This window comes from Uncinocarpus reesii, genomic scaffold (assembly GCF_000003515.1).
Source record: "Uncinocarpus reesii 1704 scaffold_2 genomic scaffold, whole genome shotgun sequence".
NCBI classification, from domain to species: domain Eukaryota; kingdom Fungi; phylum Ascomycota; class Eurotiomycetes; order Onygenales; family Onygenaceae; genus Uncinocarpus; species Uncinocarpus reesii.
Window position 1 is genome coordinate 1,496,018 of NW_003052499.1, and position 21,954 is coordinate 1,517,971.

A 21,954-nucleotide genomic window follows, 5' to 3' on the forward strand; every position below is an offset into this window, starting at 1 on the left:
GAGAATGGAGGCATCAGCTCCGCTACAGTTCGGCCATGAGCCCTTTAGTATATATACTTAGTTTTAGCCTCGAAGTAGCTGTTTTAATCATGGTAATTATTGATATCAAAAACTTTTCTAGTGTAAGCGGCCCAAGGAAGGTCGACGATACAACCTAAGGCCCAAAACTGATCTCAAACATATGTATTACTTGATACCTATCATCTATCGGGTCGATAGGGAAGATTTCAATCTATATTCGGCTAGGTCCAACGCATATAATCCCTCCTCAGGCAATCTATCCTTCACGAAAGAAGACAGCATGAGATAATTCTCCCAATTCGCCGCGCTATAAAACACAAACGGATATCAACCCTCAAAAACAAATGTAAACACCCAAAAAAGTCATCATCTCCACCCTCCCACTCTCCCTTCATCCCACCTCGTTCGCGCCTCTCTCCTAAACTCCAACTTGGCCCCCTCACTCCTCAAGCGCTTCACCCACTCCGCCACCTCCCTCTCCCCCGCAACCCCATGCTGCAAGTCCCCATCCAAAAAGCTCTCCTCAACCGCCCTCACCACCGCCTCCTGCTCCGCAATCGCCGCCACCAGCCGCTGATACAGCGCCTTGGGCGACCACGGCGCCAGCGCGGTATCCATTTCCGTCTGCTTTTTGCGCCAGGAGAGTTCGAGAGACTGGTGTTGGAGGAGGAGGGATTCGGTGGAGGCGCGGAGGGCGGAGAGGTGGGATTCGAGATCGAGGACGTGTGCGGCGAGGGCCTTGTTGGAGTCGAGGAGGGCGAGGAGGTGGGATTGGGAAGCGGAGTGGGACGGGTGGGTGTTGGCGAGGGCGTTGAGGAGTGACGGGTCGGAGAGGATGGATTGGAGGTCTTTGGTTCTAGGGTGTGTGGTTGGGTTAGCTGGTGGGGGGGATCATTTTAACTGGGAAGGGGTGTGAAGAATGTACGATTTGTCCTTGATGATGTCGGGAATCCACAGTTCATCGAGGCCAGGTGGTTGCGGCAGATTGTTGATCGGGGATGGATGATGGGGAGAAGTGGGATGTTTGCTGTCTGCGCTCATCTCTGCTTCCGGCCGGGGCGGCAGAGCTTCCTTCGGTGGTGTGGAAGGGGCTTGTGTCGTGAATTGCTGGCCTAGCAGTGGTGTGCCTCTTCTGCTTGCTTCATGGCTCGTTGGTTTCGGGGGTGGGGGCGGCGGTGTTCCATGAAGCACATGGGTATCTTGTGGGTTGGAGGGAGAATACGGTATTGGGGAAAATGACATTTTGGACAAGCTGAAGGATATGTCTTATTGCACGAGGGCTTTGATGCTCTTGCAGTGTACCAAGTGAAGTTGAAGCCCAGGATGGTGAGTCCTCGGTTATGATGTCACGCAGCAATGAAAATGGTGATGATTTGGTTCTTTACTCTGTACACTTTCGTGTCTCAAGGTATTCTCCATTCATCGTAGCTAATAACACGTATACAGTCACAATCCAGGATAATTAGGCTGTACTTCTCTACTTGAAGTGTTCCTATCCATTCCACCTAGCAAACAAATGTCCCAAGGGGAGTGGGAATGTATGCCGCGCAATTCAATTAATCAACTTGAACTATATTGACCAACTGTAGCTTCTGACTGCCTGTATCGATACGTTCGGCAAAGCCTAACACCAGAACACCCTTTGTTTTGGGTGAGGAATGGAGGGCAGCCCATATGGCGCTGGTCTCTCTGTAAACTCTGCCCTGACGGCAAAAGCCCACACAGCACCCGATTGCGGATCGCCTGAACCAATTGCTACTCAAATCCAAGCGTAATTACCGCGATTGTCGGTCGGTACCAGGAAAACCCGGGCGTAGAGTAACTACCCAATAATGGCTTCACGCTGCACGGACCGCGAAAGTCGGACGAACGCATGGCCACGTATCGAAAAATAATAACAACAATAGCGTTGAATATGAGGCTAGGTTATTCAATCCAACCGTCGGCGAACGTCTTTTTGTTGGGTTTCCGCATTGACGCCCCGTATTGCCGCGGTGACGAGGTCGCGTAATTCCCGTTGGTTCTCTTCGCTGTGGAAATTTTCCCTTGAGGCGAGCTCATCTATCCTCCGCTTAAACTCTGGATCTGGCATATCATTCCCGTTGGCGGCACTCTCGGTCATCGTGCCGAAATTCACCGTGACGTTTGGTGGTAGAGACGGGCCAGGACGGGTGACGCTATCACCGATGGTGCTCACAGGCGTGCCTCGTAGATAAGCCGCAACATCTGGAAAGGATCCGTCGCTGGAGATCGCCTCTTCTGCAGTCAATCCTTCATCATTTTTCAACGTCTTGTCAATCCCTAGCTCCTCAACCAAGCAGCGGGCAAGCTCTACCGTTTCGGCAACGAAAAGACATGTATCTCCATCCTCGTCGGTAAGATTGATGTCGACATGGAATTCACGGACTAGGGAGCGAAGTAAGTCCAAATGCCCGTAAGATGCGGCAGCGTGCAGCAGAGAGTACCCATGCGCGTCCTGGGCGGAGGCCAACGAGGGGTTCGATCGAAGGAGGGGGAGCAAAGACGGGGAGTTGTCCGCTGCGAGCACGTACTGGTTCGGGGTAGACATGACTCCAAAGGTGACTCACGATCAAGAACACGGCAATGCAGGCTGAATGACTCCCTGCTGGCGAAGAATGCCGGCGAGTTGCGTTGTGTTTTGGCGCTGAAAAAAGAAAAAAGAGCGCCAAGCCCAGCCGGACAACGCACGGTTAGTTACCTAAGCGGGGTGACTCGAAGGGGACTCCGACGACTCGCTTTGTGCTCTGGCGATGGTTTATATATCTCTCTGGGAGCCTCTTGCTGGGTCCGAGTAGGACTTCAAGCACTCCAGCTGAGACACAGCTTTATACGACAGCATCACCTACATCCTTCCTACTAGTCTAACACCTTCGCAACCATGGTGCAGCAAGATCCCTCCGAAGTGACTCAGCTGGTCCACGCTTTAAAGACAGCTCAAGGCCCAAAGTCCGGCGGAAAGAAATTCGCATGCAAAAAGTCAACATTCCCCGTGGCAGGATCGGACATCACGGTTGACTCGTGGAAGTTTCGCGACTGGGACTACAAGCGGGATGACCTTCCAACCTACGCGCGCGGCCTCTTCACCACCAAAACCAGAAAGGGTGCTAACGAAATCGCCATTCGTGGATACGACAAGTTTTTCAATGTCGATGAAGTGAATTCGACCAAATGGGAAAATATCCAAAAGAATACCATTGGGCCATATGAACTGAGCGTCAAGGAGAATGGCTGCATCATATTCATGTCGGGTCTCGAGGACGGCACACTGCTAGTGTGCAGTAAGCACTCTACTGGTGCAAGGCAGGATGCTGACCTCAGTCACGCCATTGCAGGAGAGAAATGGGTGAGGAGGCATGTCGAATCTGTCGGAAAAACTGAACGAGAACTGGCATTGGAGCTGCGAAGAATGAACGCCACGGCAGTAGGGGAGTTGTGTGATGATCAATTTGAGGAACATGTTCTAGAGTACGGCGAGGATGCCGCTGGAATCTATCTCCATGGCATAAACTACAACGTGCCCTTCTTTGCCACCCTTTCTAGCGCGGAAGTGCATCAATTTGCTGACAAGTGGGGATTCAAAAGAGCCGAGTTTGTGATAAAAAATGATCTTTCGGAGGTTCGAACTTTCTTAGAACAATGCGCAGAGACTGGCTCATGGGATGGAAGAGATACTGAAGGCTTTGTGATCCGCTGCAAGTCCCGTGAAGCTCAATCGGGCCCTTATGTTGACTGGTTCTTCAAATACAAGTTCGAGGAGCCATATCTCATGTACCGGCAATGGCGTGAGTGCACCAAAGCGGTTATTGCAGGAAGAGCGCCCAGATATAGAAAACATGTGAAAATCACTGAAGAGTATTTGCAATACGCCCGGAGGCAGCTGCAAAGGGACCCGGAGATTGGAAAGCTTTATGCCCATAACCATGGAATAATTGCGATGAGGGAAGGTTTTCTCAAAGAAAGAGGCCTGAAAGGCTCAGAAATAATAGCCATGGAAGCCGCTGAAGGAGACGTTGCGCCTCCCACTTCACAGAACATTGTCCTTGTCCCAGTGGCTTCTATTGGCTGTGGAAAGACGACCGTTGCGCTTGCACTTGCGCGCCTATTTGGCTGGGGTCACATTCAAAATGATAACATTCAGGGAAAAGAACGCCCAAAAAAATTCGCTCAAGGAATCCGTCGTTCACTGCTTGACCACAAGGCCGTCATTGCAGATCGCAACAATCATCAGAAGCGGGAAAGAAGACAAATTATTGACGATGTTCGCTCAATAGTGCCCGAAGCCCGTTTTGTCGCTCTCCATTATGTCCACGAGCCTAAAGGCAGGTTGATATCTACCATCAGGAAAGTGACCCGTCAACGAGTGCTTGAGCGAGGGGATAATCATCAGACAATTCGTGCTGGGAGCAAATCTCCAGACGAAATCATAGGGATTATGGAAGGATTTCTTAACCGCTTTGAGGCTGTGGATCCCGACCATGAGCCAGATATCAACTTCGATGAGGTGATTGACCTGGATATCGCATTGTCTTCGCGAGAAAATCTTGACACGGTAGTCTCCGCCCTTTACAACATATACCCAAGACTATTTGACAGACCTAAGCCGTCCGCCTCTGAGCTTGATGAGGCTATTGAGGCAGCTATAAAGAATTATGCTGTCGATCTTAAGCACGACCTGAGCTTTGGCGGCTCGAGGAATCGAGGCCCACAGCAAGGTCCAAGCCACGAGGTTCAACATCAACAGAATACCATAGGCGGGAAACCGGTTAGTAATCTCCTCAAAAAGATTGAATACTTCCGTATATCCCTTCCGCACTCAACAGTAAACAACCTCGTCGCATCTCTCTTCCCCCCTAGCACACCAGCCGAAAAATCCAAACTATATAACCACCTCAAAAACTCCCGCCGCATCCAGCCCTCCTTCCACGTCACATTAATACACAGGGCCAGCAGCACAGAACAGTCAAATATCTGGGAGCAATACAAAGAGCTCTACAAAAAAGCCCTGGACAAACAGCTCCAAAATCCCGATGGCAATGCAAGACGGCAAAACCCTCCCCTTGGCGCGGCGCGCGTCCGCCTTGAGCGCCTAGTCTGGAATGACAGGATCATGGCCTTTGTCGCGCGGATCATGCCGGTCGACCACCAGGAGCCGCTCAATTCAGATATCCCGACGGACATGGATTCGTGGGCGTGTGCCAATGCGATTGCACATGTCACCGTCGGAACTGTCGCGCCCAACGTCAAGCCGAAGGAGAGTAACGACTTGTTGAAAGTCTACATGGAGCATGGGGCAAATGAGGGGACGGGAATTATGGAAGCTGAGATTGGTTCGATGCAGGTGTTGGATGGGACGGTGGGAGTGGTGTTGAGTTGATTTTGATGGGAGGACTGCGAGTATGGATGGAAAAGTAAAAAAAAAAGGAGCTTTGAATCTTTCTTGTGCGGGGAGCCATGTGTTAATTCCTCATTTCTCCCTTTTCAACTGAAAAGCAAGGGTGTACATTCGGGTAGATGAGGAGGACTGTATAAAGTTCCCTTGTTACGATTATCCCTTGATGCATTTGGGCTTATCCCAGGTCCAAGTATCCTCAAGTGTGGGAAATAGAAGTACTTCCTTTGAGGCTCAATAAAACCTCATGATATTGATAATTCTCATCACAAGCTTGCTACGCCCCAACACGAGAGGCTGGGTAACGCGAGCAGATTTGGCACCAGTCCATTCATCGTCAAGAGCTGATAAATATTCGCATTCTAAAACGCTAAAATATAGTAAGACGGGTATAATAATTAAATGTACAACTAATCGTTCATCCAAGCTGCCACTCTTCCAGTTCCTACACGAGCGGCAAGTCTCAAGCCAGTGGTGCCCATCGGAAAGTAGCTGACAAGGTACCATACTAGGGCGACGAGCTGGAAGATCGCCGATATGAGAGTGAGGAGGGTGGAATGGAGCTAGAAGCGCGTGTCAGTGAGTCATAAATATCAAAAGGAAAAAAAAAAAAAAGGTCGAGGAATGGCGCATGAGAATGCGAGCCTCCAAGGCTATCAAATGCCTCGCTAGGCGATCAATGGAAGCTGAACGCAAAGAATCGACGCCGCAAACGCGGAACACGCGGTGACGTCATCAGGGAATGTTTGATAAGACAGGGGACACGTGAAAGTAACACATGAGGGCGAGGGTTGGAATGGATCAGGGAGGACGGCAAAAGGTAGTGCAACAGTTACAGAAATGGAGGGAAAGGGGGCCCACTTACACCAACAGCAAAAAACAGTGTGAGCGCGATAGACGAAAAGTACGCCCGCTGTGAATGGAAGCCGGGGGCCGGACAGAAGGTGTTTGAAATATGTCATTGGCCCCAGGAGGACTGCCCAGGAGGCCAGAAACAAAACGGAGCCGATTGACCATCTGCATTTGTTTTTTTGTTAGTGGGACCCTTTTTGACACGGCCTGGAGAAACGTAATACACAAACGCGTTGTGCAAGGATGGAAGCCCAGAGACACAAACGGCGATCGAGAGATACCTAGGCCGGAGAAACCTGGCCGGTATACCCCATGGCTGCGTGGCTAAGCACAGAGTACATGCAATCCAATGCGCCACAATTCATCAGTGCTCGCACCCCCGAAAGGAGCTTCGGTACTCAGCAAGGGTGATTCAACCATAACCATGAGAATCAAAACAGCAAGGCAGACGTGATGACTGAAATTCAGAGGCAGCATCATACAACATGCAAGGGGGGGTACTTACAGAATGGCGAATTTCCGTGGAACGAACATCAACGCAGGAAAGATGATAAAACACATGCAAATCGCAAAGCAGACAAGGGCGCCAATATTGAATCCCGCAAAGATTAGCATGCGGTCCCATCGACTCACTACAGACGACAAAAAGTTAGTAAGGGGCGAATACACCCAATGAGGATTTTGAGAAACAGCACCGCCTCGATATGTCGCGCAAGCATGGGCAAACAAGCTCGTGAAACTTGGACAGACGCAGGAACTGACGGGGCATCACCCGGAGCCCGTCATCAAGCACGTCGATTATAGGATAGGAAAGGGGGGGGGTGTCACGAGACTCACAAGCAAACCACCCCTCCTCCTCCTCGCGCCTTGTGGGAGCTGGTAACGGCGCAGAGGAGCCTTCGGGTAGCTGGACATAGCCACGGCTCGCGAATGGGTTTAGCGATTGTAGTGTCGAAAGTACAGGAGTTGAGGCCGACCCGTTGGTGGCCGGTGGCTCTGGCGGGCGCCGGGACCAGCCCAGAGAATTCATAGAGTCGCGAAAGGACGCCGACGCCATAGTGCAGAATGCGTTGCGCCTCCGTTGGCTATTCAGGGAAGCTCCAATCCTCGCGCGATCCGGCTGGGTGGTTGTGACGAAGTCGCGGACTGGTTTTCCGAGTGCTGACTGGAGGAGGGGGGTGTCGGGCTAGCACCGCGGATGCACCTTCTTGCAGAATCCCACGGAAGCTAACGGCCGGGCCTCAGTGTTGAGTCGCAGGGGAGCTCTTTTGCGAGGCTAGAAGCAGATGATATGCAGCGACTCAAGGGGTGTGGAATCACAAGTCAGATGATTCGGGGCCACGAGGCTTCAGTTCACAAGATCCCGAGTCGGTGATTGGACTCGAAGGTCTTGAGCTCTCCCTGTCTCGCTCTCTTCTCGGCTCTGACGTCACCAACGCCGGAGGGGATATAATTCTTTCAGTTGCGAGGAGCCTTCAGGAAGCGCTGGTGGTGACAGTGTGCGCGGTCTGCGACTGATCCAGCCAGCGAGTGGGTGGGCGAGCAGGGCGGGGGTCGGCTTAGGGCTGCAACAAGAAGACCGGCGCGAAACCCCGAGGTCAAGTTCTGCAACCACTTCGTTTGGATAGACAGGATGGACGTAGGGGATCTGTGTCAGATGATCGTGGTTAGCCTTCACGGTTGCTCGGCGCGGATGGGGGTGGAATATCAAACCTGGGAGGAGAGGATGAACACTCTTGAAAAATGCGCTCCCACACAATTCTGCGCTCAATGCACCTGAACGAGATGTTATCTTACTGTAAGGCTTACCAATCCAAGAGACTAGATTATTCACGCTGCTCCAGGACGGGTTGCAGGCTCGTAGGCAATGGCATTGAAGAATGATGCCGCCTGATAACTAGATGCTGGATGTTGGATCTCGCGCCGGCTTAGTCAGCCAATTGTGGCTTGGCGACGGAAAGCTTCTCCGCATGCATACTAGCGGTAACTCCGTTACACCAGTGAATACAGCTAGGAATGAATTAAGGTTGCGCACAGACCAGATAGCAACGCTTAGCCCAATCTGGACTAGACCCATTGGTATCGGTACCGCTGTAACTGATTACTCCGTTACTACTCCGTCCTCTGTATCGAGTCGTTTATCTCATGGTGCATAAACGCTGTTGACATGTAGAGTGCTTGAGAAGAGCTACACACGGGCATCAGATTGATTTGCTATGGGCTGTGCACTTGGTGTGGCATCGAGGCTATGTTTGGGACCCCAGCCTCCCTTGTGAAACATGTTGGCTCTTGTTTCGTAGGAGCCTGGCGTCAAGCAACGACTCAAGACATCTTCGCAAGGAGGTTCATACATGTACGCATTGTGAAAGTACCGTTTCTCCGTTACGCCGATTCGACTTGGGATCCAGACGGCTGATGGTGTCTTATCTGCTCTTCCTCCCGCTTGTGTGTGGTTTCTGATGATCAGACAACGAACCTCACCAAGCCGGGACAGCCCAAGGTTCGCGTTCGGCGCGCGGAACGGGGTGCAAGGGAGATCCATGGTCCATACAAGGCGATCTTGCCGGCGGGGGGGTGGTTGCAAATATATGTTTTCTGACTTGACTTGCGTGGTGATATGAATCTGCCTCTGGCGGTTGATCTAGGCAGTATAGCGCTAGAATAACGCACTCTTATACCCCCTCACGCGTTCCACGAGCACTCGGGATGTGGTATTGTTGCATCGCTCTTCTTCACGCCTAACCCATGTTCCCGGAGCAATCCCGTCGACTCCATGTGTCGATCATTTTAAGATATCAAGCGGCATGGGCTTGGAAAACAACCCTGTTTCCCCGAGCATATCTTTCCCAAGCTCCAGCACTCCAGGTTCCTGCTTCTGAGTCACGATCGCACATCGAGTCTTCGAGATCTAGACAGATGGTCTCTCATGTGCGTCTGGTTGGAGGGAGAGGTGGGACATTTTCTGCCTCAGGGTTTCCCGCAGCGCCCCGAGTGCTTGATCACATTATTGGGTCTGTGGCATCTGAATCATCCCACCATCACGCCTCGGGCCACCCCCCAGGCAAAATAAGTGGCCGGTCACGGAATGCTCAAGCTTCCCCCTTTCGCCTGTATTTAGCCCTGGGGATGACCGCGCCTTCATTAAGCTTTTCTGTTCCTCACTCTCTGCCAACTTTTAAGGACGCCTCACAGGCAGTCACATTGCCCCCTTGCACTGGGAACTTGGCTGAGGGAGGTCTCGCTAATGCATTTTGCGGCTTCTCAGGCCTGTGGTCAGTGTATAGTCCACCCGGGCGCAAAGTATTGCTTCTTCCTCTCTCCTTGACCGTCCCACCTGGGGGGATTATTGAGAGCAAAAAAAAACAGGTTTTGTCCTTATTTTATCAAAATTTATATGCCGTCCACCACACACACACACACACACACACACACACACACACACTTCAAATGGGATCTATTTTGGGTGCTCCATTGTAGTCGTTCAACTGGAGACTAAAAAAGGTCGTCAGCACTAACCGCGTGGACTGGATGATCAGCCCGAGCTGCATGACTCTCGTCATCACATATCAAATTAGAGATGCAGGAGGCCGTCTCTGTAGTCCATAAATGCCCCGTCGCTCGCCCCGAGTGGAAAACCCCCTTGCTTAAACTCCCTGGTTGAAAAGCTCGTTCCGGGTGCCTTTTCTGCATGATTCGTCGCTGCGGCTAAATTCCAAGTCACCTCTCGCGGTCATTAGTTCATTCCGTCGACTCCCTGTTTGTACTCACAAGCGCAGGTACCACTTAATATTGTGCCGTCGCCTTCTCGGGTAGTCTTGTCATTTGATTCGAGATCTCTCTCTGTCAAGCATCAGCATCAGAAACCTCTTCCCAATCAACTTCGATCTAACAGAAACCCCCTCTTCTCCTCCCAACCCCGCTTCTGGTCTCCCCCATCTCGTACACACCGCTTCGAGCCTAACCATCGCCATACTCTTTTCAAAGTGCTCTTCTCCTCTTAATGGAGTATGCGCCTGCAACTTATTACAACATTGAAGATATATGAAAGCCATCTGGTCAGTATAATTGGTTTCTTTAATTTGAACCGGATAAATATCACCATCCTGGCATCGCCTCTTGCGCCTTTCCCTACAACCATTGCTAGGCCATTCTGGCTGTCCCTTCAGCTTCTCTTCAAATCCACCCAGGAATGGACTTTCGCTTCCACACTTGGTATTCCTTGGTTGAAGCAGAGATCGCGAAACACTCGTCGAACAGGTCCAGGACCGTACGCGGCGTACCGTCACACCCCCGTACCAGACCATACCAAACCATACCGCCGTCGCCCACCGCCACTCTTTTCTGCCGGCGTCTGTCTCGCGTTCAAAGTGTGGCCTCCTCCCAACATCCATTTATCACTGTCCTCGCCAATTCAATCTTCCTTCGACCTGGACTTGAAGCGCCAGAACAGCCTTTGCTCGTAATGCGGACGGAGATTCTCGCTCAATAACTCAGTATCCGCCCCCATCCGCCAGCCCGATCTTTGCAAGGAGCTCGACGATTCTTCATTAGCCTATCCATCTTGGTTCTCAACACCGCTAATAGTTCTGACACTCCTCAATAGTGGCCTGCGAACGAGCTGCAATAACCTCGACATTCAGTCACCAGCCGATTGATTCACCTTAACTTATCGAATTCCACAATCATTCAGCGATAAGCCTTGCTTGGAGCCTCAAGGCTATTCAAGCCCTCGGTCTTTGAACGAGTCGTGCTCGCCTTGGCACGGCCTCTCGCTTTAGCAAGGTTGAGCCGCAGGATTGAGCCTGCCGACTCACTCCGCTATTCGCTGCGACGACGTGCTCAGTTTCTTTCTCGCAAAGTACGTGATATTTCATTTCTGCCTTCTTCTCGAGTGTCCCACCAATGTCGGGCGCATCCCAGCCTTACCCTCCGAGCCCTTGAACGTGAATGTTGCACAGTATGGGCTGCTGTAGCATTGCTACATTTAGCCACCGAGGCTGTTCTTGCTTAGACACTATGTAACACTCGAAGTCGTCATTTGCAACTTTGTTGTCGACCCCACGTTTTCTTCGGACTGCCTGCTAACTTCTTGTGAACAATTAGCTTGGGCCAGACCTCCATTCTTTCTCAGCTTCCCTATTGAACTCCGACACATCCGCCAATATTTGTCACTGCGAGACATATATTAGTCCAAGGCAATAGAAGCGATCGGCCAACTGATCATCGCTTATATTCTGACGATAAACTGAAAAGGATGGCGGAAGCGACTTTTATTAAAACAGAACCAGACGACCAACTGAACAATTCGAGCCATTTCATGATGTCCAATTCTACATATGGAATGCCCAGCCCGTCGTTTAGCAACCAATTCGGCAATTCTGGAACGAATGATGGCATTGATCCTTCCGAACTTCTCATGCACAATGGCGGCTTCATGTCGAATCCTTTCAGTTCACCGCAGAACCTGTCATCGAGTTTTAACCACGGCAACTCTGGAATTGATACTGAAGAATTGCTCAACTTGGAAATCAATGGACAAAACACGCTACGCGATGGGCCCTTCAACTTGACCTCTGACCAGCCGCAGCACACTGGTATTTCCATGAGCCACCAAGGCCAAATGTCGCATATCTACTCTAGTACTCCAGATGGCGGCCCTATTAACAGTCCTTTTATCCGTGGCGGTTTCGGCTATGACCAGTTTCGGCCAATACAGCAGCACACCCCACAAGATGCGTCGCCGCATATGAACGGCGCAAACGTGCAGTTCGATCAGAATTACCTTGCTGGAAAATCGCGAGCAGGCTTCCAAATTGACAGGAATTCCGTGGACCCACGGAGCCCGATGTCGCCCAAGACTTCAGCCATGGCTGGCCTGAACATTGCCACGCCCGAGTCAGGTAGTTTCCCGTCGCAACCGATAAGGGCCGTACCACTGCAGACCCAACACCAGAAGAACATGGCAAACCAGTGGGATGGCACACCAGGCAGTGCACATTCCTTGATAGAATCTCCAATCTCTTCCCCCGGCCACCCGTCCCAGCACCTTGGAATTTCGGAGATCCTCAAATCTGGGAAACACGCTTCTCTCCCCACCAAAGTCGGGCATCATAGCAGCGCCCAACAGGCTCTGGAGTCCCAAGAGGCAAAAAGAAAGCGTCGCCGCCAATCACATAACCTAGTAGAGCGACGCAGGCGCGACAACATCAACGAGAGAATTCAAGATCTTTCCCATCTTGTCCCGCAACATCGTTTGGAGGACGAAAAAATACGAAAGCAGCTCCTTAATAACTCGTCACTCTCTGGCACTGTGGGCGGGTCGGGAATAAGCCCAACCAGTGCCGCGACTTCTCTTCTTGCAGGTGGCTGTGGACGACGGGCGACAAGTGGTAACATCACAATGGGACTACCAATCGAAGAAAAGGAAAAGGGTCCAAACAAGGGTGATATACTAAATGGAGCGGTTGGCTGGACCAGGGATCTCATGTGGTCGCTACATCGTAAGCTGGAGCAAGAAGATCAGCTGGCGGAATTGATCACCTCCTTGGGTGGAACGTGGCCTTTTGAGCAAACGGAAGAAGACAAGCGGATGCGGACAGAGCTACTTGATGCCATGGAGAAGAACAATGCGAATACATTTGCCTACAGTCGCGCTCCAGGATCTGGACTTCGGGTTCCCAAGCACACTAATATCGCTGGTGAGCCACTCCAACGTCAAGGGTTGAATTCGCAGAGCCTCAGCCCCGGATTTCCCAATGGTGGAAGCGGCAACACTAGCGGCGGGAGCGGCCAAGCACAATTCTGGAACACGTCCGGACATGCGGGTATGAGTTTCAAAGAAGAGGACGAATACTCGATGGATATGAATTGACCACAAAACCCCAAACGGTGATTTTTATTTTTTTCGGATTCGACAGAAAGCTGCATCGGTGGCGTCGCTTTCAGAGCGGAACAGTGGGGTTTTCGAGGCGTTGACACTGGCATAGTCTGATCGTTTGAAGGTAACCCTGTTACACACTATTTAATCCTCTGCTATTTTCCTTCTCGATATCTCTGACTGCTTTTTGCTTTTTCACATAGCTTTGATCTCGTTGAGCATCCTCATATTATTTCCCCCCCCCTTTGATTATTGAGACATAATTTGCTGTTGTTTTGATTAAGACCAGGCGGGTGTTTTTCTTCCTTAATCATTGTTCAAATTTGATCTTCAGGCTAAGATAATGACCGCTGTCCATGTTACTCCTCTAGGTTGCACTTTGTCTGTTTTGATTCACCATTTACCCTCTTATCATATCTGACATGACATTTCATAATGACTGCTGATACCTATGTTGTTGTTATGCCGCTTCTCTTCCTTGGTTGACCTTGATTCCGATGTGTTGGTGCGACTCCTGCAGATCATTCCAATGCGATTGTTTCGGCAGATTTGCAGACAAAGCATCAGCTGCTGCAGGTTACGCCTGGGGCTTTGTTTTTGCTGAGACACACGTCTGAGTTATTTGTTTGCCATGGAAGCTGCTTTGGTCGATTCGAGACCCGACTGGGACGCCTAGTCAGGGGGCTCAATGAGGTATGATAATGACTTGAATGACATCTCCGACAATATCCATGTTTTATGGGCTTCTCTTTTACATAGTTACTCTTTTTGCTTTTCTCTGTTTGCTTGGCTTCGTTGCACCATCCAACCGCCTAATGATAGCTTCTCTTCTCCCGGTACTCTAGTGGTGTATTACTCTTATATGATGGCTTCCAAATGCAGTCTGTTACATGGTGCAGCCACTGATCGTCTTTGAGAAGTGCCTTGGTAATTTCAGGAGCTTCGAAACCAACTCCCGGGTTTTGTAATGTACTGTTCCATACCCGTCTCGTGGTGAAAGTAAGCGATGACTCATCCGGATTTCTTGGCACCCAACATCGATGACCGCATTTTTGGGTGATTTGTTTTCTGTTCTTTTCTCTGTTTTCTGTTTTTCTTTTTTCTTTTTTCTTTTTGGGCTTTTTTGCTTTTTTGCCTGTTGTGAGTTGCACAGAAGGACAACGAACAGGAAAAGTCAATCCAATTGAGAGGTTCGAGTCTGGGCCATGAGGAAAATGGTGCAGCGAGAAGTTACATCGAGGAAGCGATGAGCACTTCGTATCTCCTTCTGGAGGTATTTTTAACCACTTCCCCGAAAATGAGAACTGTTATTGAGGAATGTTTCAGTTTGAGAGATAATAAAAGAAAAAGAAAACTAGTTTGACCAACTCAAGCTTAACTAGAGGCAAATCAATGCATACATAACCCGCTTATCTCCGTCTATTGGAACCTGTCTTTGCCGGTGACAAGCCTCGTAACATGCGGGGTATCGACTATCAGAATATGCTACGGTGCAGAACGCCCTGGACGGTTGTTTTGAGAGAATATTCGCGAGCTGTGCTGCCAGTCAATGCGTGCGTCAATTGCCCATAGACATCAATCTCTACTTGACTGGCAAGGTTCGAGGTCAACATGCCCGATTGCCTTGTACAGCACCCATTGAGTCAGGAACAACACATTATTTCTCCTCGGAGTTTCCGCCAAGCAGACAGATGATAGTTGTGGCTGGCGATTCATGATTGTAGACTTATTCATTGCATGCACTTAATGAGCACTTGGGAATAAAAAGACCACCGGGCGTCGTTTGGTGTTCTTCCGAGGCAGCTAATCCTTTGCATCAATAGAGATACAGTACAAAAGGAGTTGAAGGGCCAAAACGCCGGTGACGTCATGGAGGAGGCGGGCCGCTTTGTTGTTTTGATATCTGGTGCATGCGGTGGATTGGAGAGATGAGCCTGTCCACTACTAAACTATTAGTCTACGGAGACTGAAGCTAAGAAGACCTAGCCGAGTTAAAAACCGGCATGACGGAAGAGGAGTTGTTGAACTTGCTCTGCGCTTTTTGATCTTGACGATGCCGCGGAGAAGAAACAGAGATCCAACTTCGATCTGAGCTCAACCTTCTCAGCGCACGGTTGATTGGTATCAAAAGCTCGGCAGGATCAATTATCAGCCAGCCCATTCCTTGATAGGTCGTGCTAGGTAGCATAAGCGATGCTGCCTGGAGAGTTCTTTACGACTAACAGAGCGGGGGAAGAAGAGCAGCCTTTGCAAAGCGAATGTGGAGTAATAATAAGCTTGGTGGAGGGGGAAGGTTGCGCTTGGGACTCCCGCAACCTTCTTTTTCGTTAAGGGATGCCATTTTTTTCTCTTTTTCTTGCCCTTTTCTCTTCCAAAGGGCGACGGGTAGGCAAGGGTGTTTGGGGGGGAGATGGGGGCCATGGTTGCACGTACCAAAGACCCCGTCCGCTTGGGCTTCGTATTGTATCGATCCCGCCTGGAAGAGAGTGTTACTGCTTCAACATCCTCTTATCATTGTGGCACCCCGAACCCAACTCCCTTTTCCTCTCGAACTGCATGCTGAGTGCACAAAAGCGTTTTGCCATAGATTTTCATGTCGTCCAGATCCTGGAGGAGATCAATTAACTAGGTGTATAGGGGGCGCCGATTGTCGCCGAAACTAAGATACAAAGTACAAATACAGATTTATTCCTCCGCATAGTCAGGGATCTTGCTAATCGACTGTTCTTTAACATATTCTCATCGGGCCCAATCCTTGAAACCAGCTGGTTCACTTGACGAGAAGGACTTTTGAAAACTGTGATAGAATCGCGCTACTCAGTTCAGGTGTTTAACAGATAAGAGTTTTGAATTCAAGTCTCATCAAACTGGACCCTCGTCTATTTGCGCAAAGAAGGTATGTATCAAGACACATTTAACTGATGCATGCTCCAAAGAAAAAGCAGGATTCTATCCGGTACGTAGAGAACTTAACCCCTGGTATCTAATCTAATTTTGGCAACTCGTTGGAAAGGGAATGAAATCGCGAGAAACGCCCCAACTGAAAGTGCGGGAGGTTGTTCAGCAGCTCGGACAGCCTCATTATCCTCTGATTCGGCGGAAAGGAAAGACAATGGCAGCCGCTTCCAAAATGCTCAAAAGCGAAAGGGCGCAGTTGAAAACCGTCAAGAACCCCTCTGGCGTGCGCGCGCTCATTTTAGATCTCTGCCACTCCCGACGTTATGTTGGTATATTGGTCGAAACGCGAAAAAAGTGATTGACCGAACGGCAATTTACTCTCCCCTCATCTTCCGGAAGAAATCCGTTACGCCAGTGAACACAACCAACAAAATACCGCCACCAGGGCCCAATCTCAAGACCTTGGGGGTAAAGCCCTTGTACAAGGCGGAAAAGCCCTCTTCCTTCATGACGGTTCCCAAAGCCGGCCAGGCCCAGTTATACTTGGGAGTTTGACCAGCGACCCTTGGGCTGTTTTGAATGCGCGATTTGACGACGTCCATTGGGGTGTTTACAATAGTACCGATGGTTCCGCCAACGGTACCGGCAATGATATCGTTGCGCATTTGCTGAGTCTTGTTCCCCGGTTCAGCCTTGGGAAGCTGCGCACGAATCTGGAAGATTGACCCGAAATAGCCGGCATTCCAGAGGATGTGACGCCACAGAGTAGATTCAAGGCCATTGTACAATGCGAGCGGTCCTTCCTGCTGAACGATCTTCCGTACCACGTCCATCATGCCGTTATATTTCCCAGCAGAATTCCGGTCCTGGAGGCGAATCTTGACGAGCTCAAAGGGGACGACGACGAAGGACTCGGTTGCACCTGCGGTGGCACCAGTGAGGATGGCCAAAGGCTGGTTGGTCTTTTCCATTCCAAATAGCGATCGGTAAAATGCACCCCAGCTATCGTTGGCGGCAAATTTGGTGGCACGCTTGGGCGCTTCCATAAGGATAGGCGCGGTAATTCCTCGGTAGAGCCGCGAAAATCTGATTGCATACCACGACATTAGATTTGGCTAGCTCGTGGGATGTTCAGTGCAGAGAGTTATCATACCCTTCATTTTTGATGATCTTTTGAAAGCAATCGATCATTCCATTGTAAGCTTCGGCTCCGGTCCCGGCACCTTGTTGGAGCTGGCTGGAGAGGCGTGTCAGTAAGTCATGGAAGACAACAGGGCTCCAACCACTCACACTCTTGTTTTCACCACATCAAGAGGGTACCTGGTCCATAGAGTAAGCATACACTCCCTTTACCGTGAAACTGTGTAGCAGGTCCTGGGCATGGGGTTGTCCCACATCACGAGAATCTACAGTAGAAAACTGTCAGCATCACCAAGTACACTTCAACTCTGGATGCACATACTTCAGAAACACCAGCAACTGCACCAGCAGCAAACTGGTATGCAAACGGCAAAGGCTTCTTCTCTTGCGACATTTTTGTGGGGTTGCGCGTGAGCGGACGAACAAACCAAGGATGACGGCAGATGCAAGTCTCGGACCCTGAAAACTCCAAAAGAAAGATGGATGAAAGGAATGCTATCCCAATTGACCGGGCGCAACAGTAAAGAGTGCAGAAACGCTGTGGAAAAGAGAGCGCGGGGAGAGTGAGTGAGTTGAAGGCGGGAATTACAGTTGCGGTGGAGAAAATGTTCGGTAAGAAAAGCGGCCAGTTAGACTTTTCCGCCTCCGCGATCGCGATTCAGGAACCAAACCATCGACTACATACGAGACAGGGCTCACGGAACTCCGGCCTGCGGAAGGCGATCGATATGGCCTCGTCAACCGCTTCAGCACGACATTCGACTCCCCTTCCTCGATCTGCCCCAGCATAGCAGCATAGCCCCCTGCGCCGTGAGAGCGATATATAGTATTATGTCATCAAACGATAAAAGTCACGTGATTCAAGTGATTTCGCTTACATAACCCACTAAACTAACGCCCGACGCGTTTGTCCGTCGAGACGCGTCGAAGAGCGAAGATCGAGCGGGCGATAATGTGAACAGCAGGCAGACTCGAGTTGTCATGTTCGACGAGCCTGCTGTCATCTCCGCTGCTTCCAAGTCGAAACTGAATTCGTTTCGCTATATCAATAACCCGCTTTCCCGAATGTCTGCCGCGGATTGCGACACGGGCACTTTAGAGACGAACAAGGAAAATGGCCATCCTGAAGCCCCAGAGACCAAGCACGACTCCAATTACCCCCAAACTCCCGTCCATAGAATAAAAAAAGACAGACCTAATTAGCAATACCGAAGATGCCTTTAGCAAGGCAGCCGGGAAAGTTCCTACCCCGGAAGATCACGTTTACTGGGACCATCGAAACCCGTCCTCGAAGAAGAATATGCCGCGATCGTCGGCCCGCCGCTGCAAGAAACGAAACCATAGCTCGTCGCCTACGAGATCTCCCTTGCACAGAGATATGCCAGTCGATTTGCAAGCTGTCCCACCCATCATGAAGACGCCTCAACATGATATCGCCGCTGATCTTTGGAACAAGTATGTTGCCAAAGGCAATGGAATACCAGGCGCTGAACCCTCCAACTTTCATCTTTCACAACTCGGATCATCACCGCACACGCCTGCACCCCTGCCCCGGGCCGCTCGAGATGGGTCAGGATTAAGACGTGCCAGTAGCTGCAATATTGACTGGCCAGTCTCTAACAACAAACGACGGAGAATTGACTACGATCAGCAACGAACAGACATTATCCGGGATGGATTTTCCCGTTCGCGCTCGTCGTTTTTGGCATCAGATAGGCCGAAGTCGTCGAAAATCAGCCTTTTAGTTGAGAAAATCCAGGAGACGCTGTCAAAATACCCCAAGGACGATCCGGATGCTCCATCTAGCTCCTCTCCACTGCCCGATCGATCCGATGGTATGGATGAATGCAACGCTGCGTCACCGCCGAAACAACCTGATAAAGACCAGCTGATTGAAACCCCTTCCAAGCCTGCACCGGCTCCCTGTTATGACGGCCAAACAGCGGGGAACGACGGAACCGGCGAACACCAAGAACAACCTGACTCGAATGGAACACCATCCGAATTCGGCGACGAAGATTTAGACCGTGATTTCCTGGAGCTTGCGGTTGTATCGCCTAAGAAACTTTTCCCTTTATCTAAAAATTCACCGGCAGCAATCGACCATGTTCCAACTTTAGCACCGACTGCTGCCAAACAGCACTCCTTTGAAGAAGACGACTTCCAAACTATAAATGACTTTAATGAAGACGATGACGAAGAATTCGATGATGGCCTCGAAGCAATTATGGCGCAGTATGACAAAAGTCTGTCTCCCCAGCGGACAGCGGCCGGGAACAAACAGATGCAGGTTTCCGGACAGGAAACTCCAGGCTCGGAGAAGACTGTTACGAAAACTGAAACTAGGAATGACCAAAACATGGTTACAAAAGTCGCTATTGATTTGGCATCCGATGATGAGTTTGATGATGATTTTGACCTGGAAGCAATTGAAGATGCCATGAGGAAGGATCCTGAATTTGCTGCTTCTTCTAGCAAAGTTAGTCTTCCCCTGTATTCATAGGGCTTTTACCTTAGATATATTGCTAAAAGTTATTGAAGCACTTCAAACACTCTCGGACCATTCAACGGTACCTCATTCTTGACTGCGCCGAGAACACGTACATTACAAGCAATGGCCGGCCGCAAGCTGAAAAGGTAGAGTGTTACGTTTTCTAGATCTCTGTCCTTTGCTAACATTGTGGAAGGTATTGCTGGTCCAGGAAGAAAAGACGAAGCTGAATAGAGCCATCACGCTTAGAGAATCGTGGTTTGATATGCCTTGCAAAAAGGGCTTTTATCTTCATCTCATCGGAGAGTTCAATACGGCCGGACAATGCATAGTGGATGATGCTAATAACATGATCATCATCCACCCCGACCATCTCATCTCTGCCACTGTCGTTGCTGATTCTTTTTCGTGCCAAAGGCGAGCAGTCCTTCAAGATCGCGTCAAGGCTACCAGTGAAGCTTCAAAACCCCAAGTTTATGGACATATCCTTCACGAAATATTTCAACAAGCCATGAAAGCTAACAGATGGGACTTTGCCTGGCTGAAAGAAGTCATTGACGAGACGCTGTCAAAGTATTTGGAAAGCTTATATGAAATTCAAGTCGAGCTACCAGAGGCTGCAGCATACTTGCAGGCTAAGATGCCGATGTTGAAGGCTTGGGCGGACGTTTTCGTTCGATATCAACCGACTGTAAGTATCGCTCGTGCCAATATCTCCCCACTTTCCTAATGGCCCTATAGTCAGAGTCCGTCATTGAGGATAGAAACGGAACTACAGCGAAATTATGTATAGACAAACTTCTCGAGGTGGAAGAGCACGTTTGGTCACCAATGTATGGATTGAAAGGCAACATCGATGCGACTGTCGAAGTTGTGCTGCAAGATGGAGCGGAACAGAAGACCCTCACAGTGCCACTAGAACTCAAGACAGGGAGAAATAATACCAACGAGGCACATAGGGCGCAAACAGCGCTGTATACTTTGCTGCTCTCGGACCGTTATGGTACGTTGAATGTGAGAAGAGACCCGATTGGCTATGCTAATTTCAAACAATAGACATTGACGTTACCTTTGGAATACTATTTTATTTGGAGGTCTCCAAAACTCATCGTGTTCGAGCTATTCCTGCCGAAATTCGGCAGATGATCCAACAGCGCAATCGACTAGCCGGATACATTCGAGAGCGGCTAGATCTTCCTCCTATGCTGAAAAATCCTCGGATGTGCAACCAATGTTATGCGAAATCTGCATGTTTTGTATATCACAAGCTAATGGATAGTGGCGACGGAGAAACAAGCGGTATGGGAAAGAGCTTTGTCGAACTGGCCGGACATCTTAGTCCCTCGCATCAAGCATTCTTCAAGAAATGGGACCTCCTACTAACCCAAGAGGAAAAGGAGACAATGAAATTTCGCAGAGAGCTTTGGACGATGTTAAGCGATGAGCGAGAGGCCGTTGGCCGGTGTTTCGGCAAAGTTGTGATAGAGCCAGAGTCTGCTTTCGAGGACCCAGAAGGGCCGAAGATCAATCGGTTTCGATATACGTTCGTGAAACACAAGGCGACTCCTGGCTTCTCTTTTACAGACTCACAAATCACTGTTGGAGATCCAATTGTAGTGTCTGACGAAAAAGGCCATTTTGCTCTCGCCAACGGCTACCTCGTTCAAGCCAGTTCCAAGAGACTTACCGTGGCTGTTGACCGAAGGCTTCATAATGCTCGAACGAGAATGCCGGGTTTTGATCCTGTTCGAAATCAGTCTTATGCCGGAATCATGGAAGTTGGCAATCGCGGACGTGCAGATTACCTGGCGGCAGAGGAAGACGTTGTGTTATATCGAGTTGATAAAGATGAATTTAGTAACGGCATGGCAACCGTCAGGAATAACCTCGTCTGTATGATGGACAAGACACCTCTCCGATCAAGCCGACTGAGGGAGCTAATTGTTGAGGGTGTGCCTCCGGTATTCAAATCACTGTCTTCCGTGCCGAAACTATCAGCCTCCGCGCAAGCAACCCTGAATGTGGACCAAAAACAAGCCATTGAGAAGGTTATGAGCGCGAAAGATTATGCCCTTGTGCTTGGGATGCCTGGGACTGGGAAAACTACCACCATCGCTCAAATCATCCGTGCCATTGTCTCGCAGGGCAAAAGCGTTCTGCTGACCTCATACACTCATACCGCCGTCGAGAATATCCTTCTGAAAATTCGAGATGATAAAATTCCCCTAACTGACGCTTGGGGTACCTGCAAAAGTCCATCCAGAG

The 21,954-nt window shown here is 50.0% G+C and overlaps 10 protein-coding genes across 10 annotated transcripts in view; 3 read left to right on the forward strand and 7 right to left on the reverse strand.

The window, feature by feature from the left end:
- Nucleotides 1-387: 387 nt before the first annotated feature.
- UREG_03471 (uncharacterized protein) lies at nt 388-1,263 on the reverse strand (the record flags this gene model as incomplete). Its single annotated transcript, XM_002543908.1, has 2 exons — nt 388-877; nt 947-1,263. The coding sequence occupies 2 exons, from the start codon at nt 1,261-1,263 to the stop codon at nt 388-390; spliced, it is 807 nt and encodes a 268-aa protein (XP_002543954.1).
- A 688-nt stretch (nt 1,264-1,951) lies between these two features.
- On the reverse strand, nt 1,952-2,590 carry UREG_03472 (uncharacterized protein; the record flags this gene model as incomplete). Its single annotated transcript, XM_002543909.1, has 1 exon — nt 1,952-2,590. The coding sequence occupies one exon, from the start codon at nt 2,588-2,590 to the stop codon at nt 1,952-1,954; it is 639 nt and encodes a 212-aa protein (XP_002543955.1).
- Nucleotides 2,591-2,920: 330 nt separating this feature from the next.
- Nucleotides 2,921-5,416, forward strand: UREG_03473 (uncharacterized protein; the record flags this gene model as incomplete). Its single annotated transcript, XM_002543910.1, has 1 exon — nt 2,921-5,416. The coding sequence occupies one exon, from the start codon at nt 2,921-2,923 to the stop codon at nt 5,414-5,416; it is 2,496 nt and encodes an 831-aa protein (XP_002543956.1).
- A 1,368-nt stretch (nt 5,417-6,784) lies between these two features.
- UREG_03474 (uncharacterized protein) lies at nt 6,785-7,340 on the reverse strand (the record flags this gene model as incomplete). Its single annotated transcript, XM_002543911.1, has 2 exons — nt 6,785-6,915; nt 7,121-7,340. 2 exons carry the CDS (start codon nt 7,338-7,340, stop codon nt 6,785-6,787), a joined length of 351 nt encoding a protein of 116 aa, XP_002543957.1.
- A 1,131-nt stretch (nt 7,341-8,471) lies between these two features.
- UREG_03475 (uncharacterized protein) lies at nt 8,472-8,825 on the reverse strand (the record flags this gene model as incomplete). The annotated part of the gene is made up of 1 exon (XM_002543912.1): nt 8,472-8,825. One exon carries the CDS (start codon nt 8,823-8,825, stop codon nt 8,472-8,474), a length of 354 nt encoding a protein of 117 aa, XP_002543958.1.
- Nucleotides 8,826-10,066: 1,241 nt separating this feature from the next.
- UREG_03476 (uncharacterized protein) lies at nt 10,067-10,674 on the reverse strand (the record flags this gene model as incomplete). The annotated part of the gene is made up of 2 exons (XM_002543913.1): nt 10,067-10,123; nt 10,231-10,674. The coding sequence occupies 2 exons, from the start codon at nt 10,672-10,674 to the stop codon at nt 10,067-10,069; spliced, it is 501 nt and encodes a 166-aa protein (XP_002543959.1).
- An 863-nt stretch (nt 10,675-11,537) lies between these two features.
- Nucleotides 11,538-13,154, forward strand: UREG_03477 (uncharacterized protein; the record flags this gene model as incomplete). The annotated part of the gene is made up of 1 exon (XM_002543914.1): nt 11,538-13,154. One exon carries the CDS (start codon nt 11,538-11,540, stop codon nt 13,152-13,154), a length of 1,617 nt encoding a protein of 538 aa, XP_002543960.1.
- A 2,154-nt stretch (nt 13,155-15,308) lies between these two features.
- On the reverse strand, nt 15,309-15,581 carry UREG_03478 (uncharacterized protein; the record flags this gene model as incomplete). Its single annotated transcript, XM_002543915.1, has 1 exon — nt 15,309-15,581. One exon carries the CDS (start codon nt 15,579-15,581, stop codon nt 15,309-15,311), a length of 273 nt encoding a protein of 90 aa, XP_002543961.1.
- Nucleotides 15,582-16,432: 851 nt separating this feature from the next.
- UREG_03479 (mitochondrial 2-oxodicarboxylate carrier 1) lies at nt 16,433-17,592 on the reverse strand (the record flags this gene model as incomplete). The annotated part of the gene is made up of 3 exons (XM_002543916.1): nt 16,433-17,144; nt 17,212-17,291; nt 17,521-17,592. The coding sequence occupies 3 exons, from the start codon at nt 17,590-17,592 to the stop codon at nt 16,433-16,435; spliced, it is 864 nt and encodes a 287-aa protein (XP_002543962.1).
- A 587-nt stretch (nt 17,593-18,179) lies between these two features.
- UREG_03480 (uncharacterized protein) overlaps nt 18,180-21,954 on the forward strand; it is a gene marked incomplete at both ends in the record, with an annotated part of 5,144 nt that continues 1,369 nt past the window's right edge. The window contains 6 exon segments of the mRNA XM_002543917.1: nt 18,180-18,368; nt 18,388-19,677; nt 19,740-19,835; nt 19,886-20,380; nt 20,431-20,692; nt 20,746-21,930. Of these exon segments, the coding sequence (XP_002543963.1) occupies nt 18,180-18,368; nt 18,388-19,677; nt 19,740-19,835; nt 19,886-20,380; nt 20,431-20,692; nt 20,746-21,930 (3,517 nt within the window).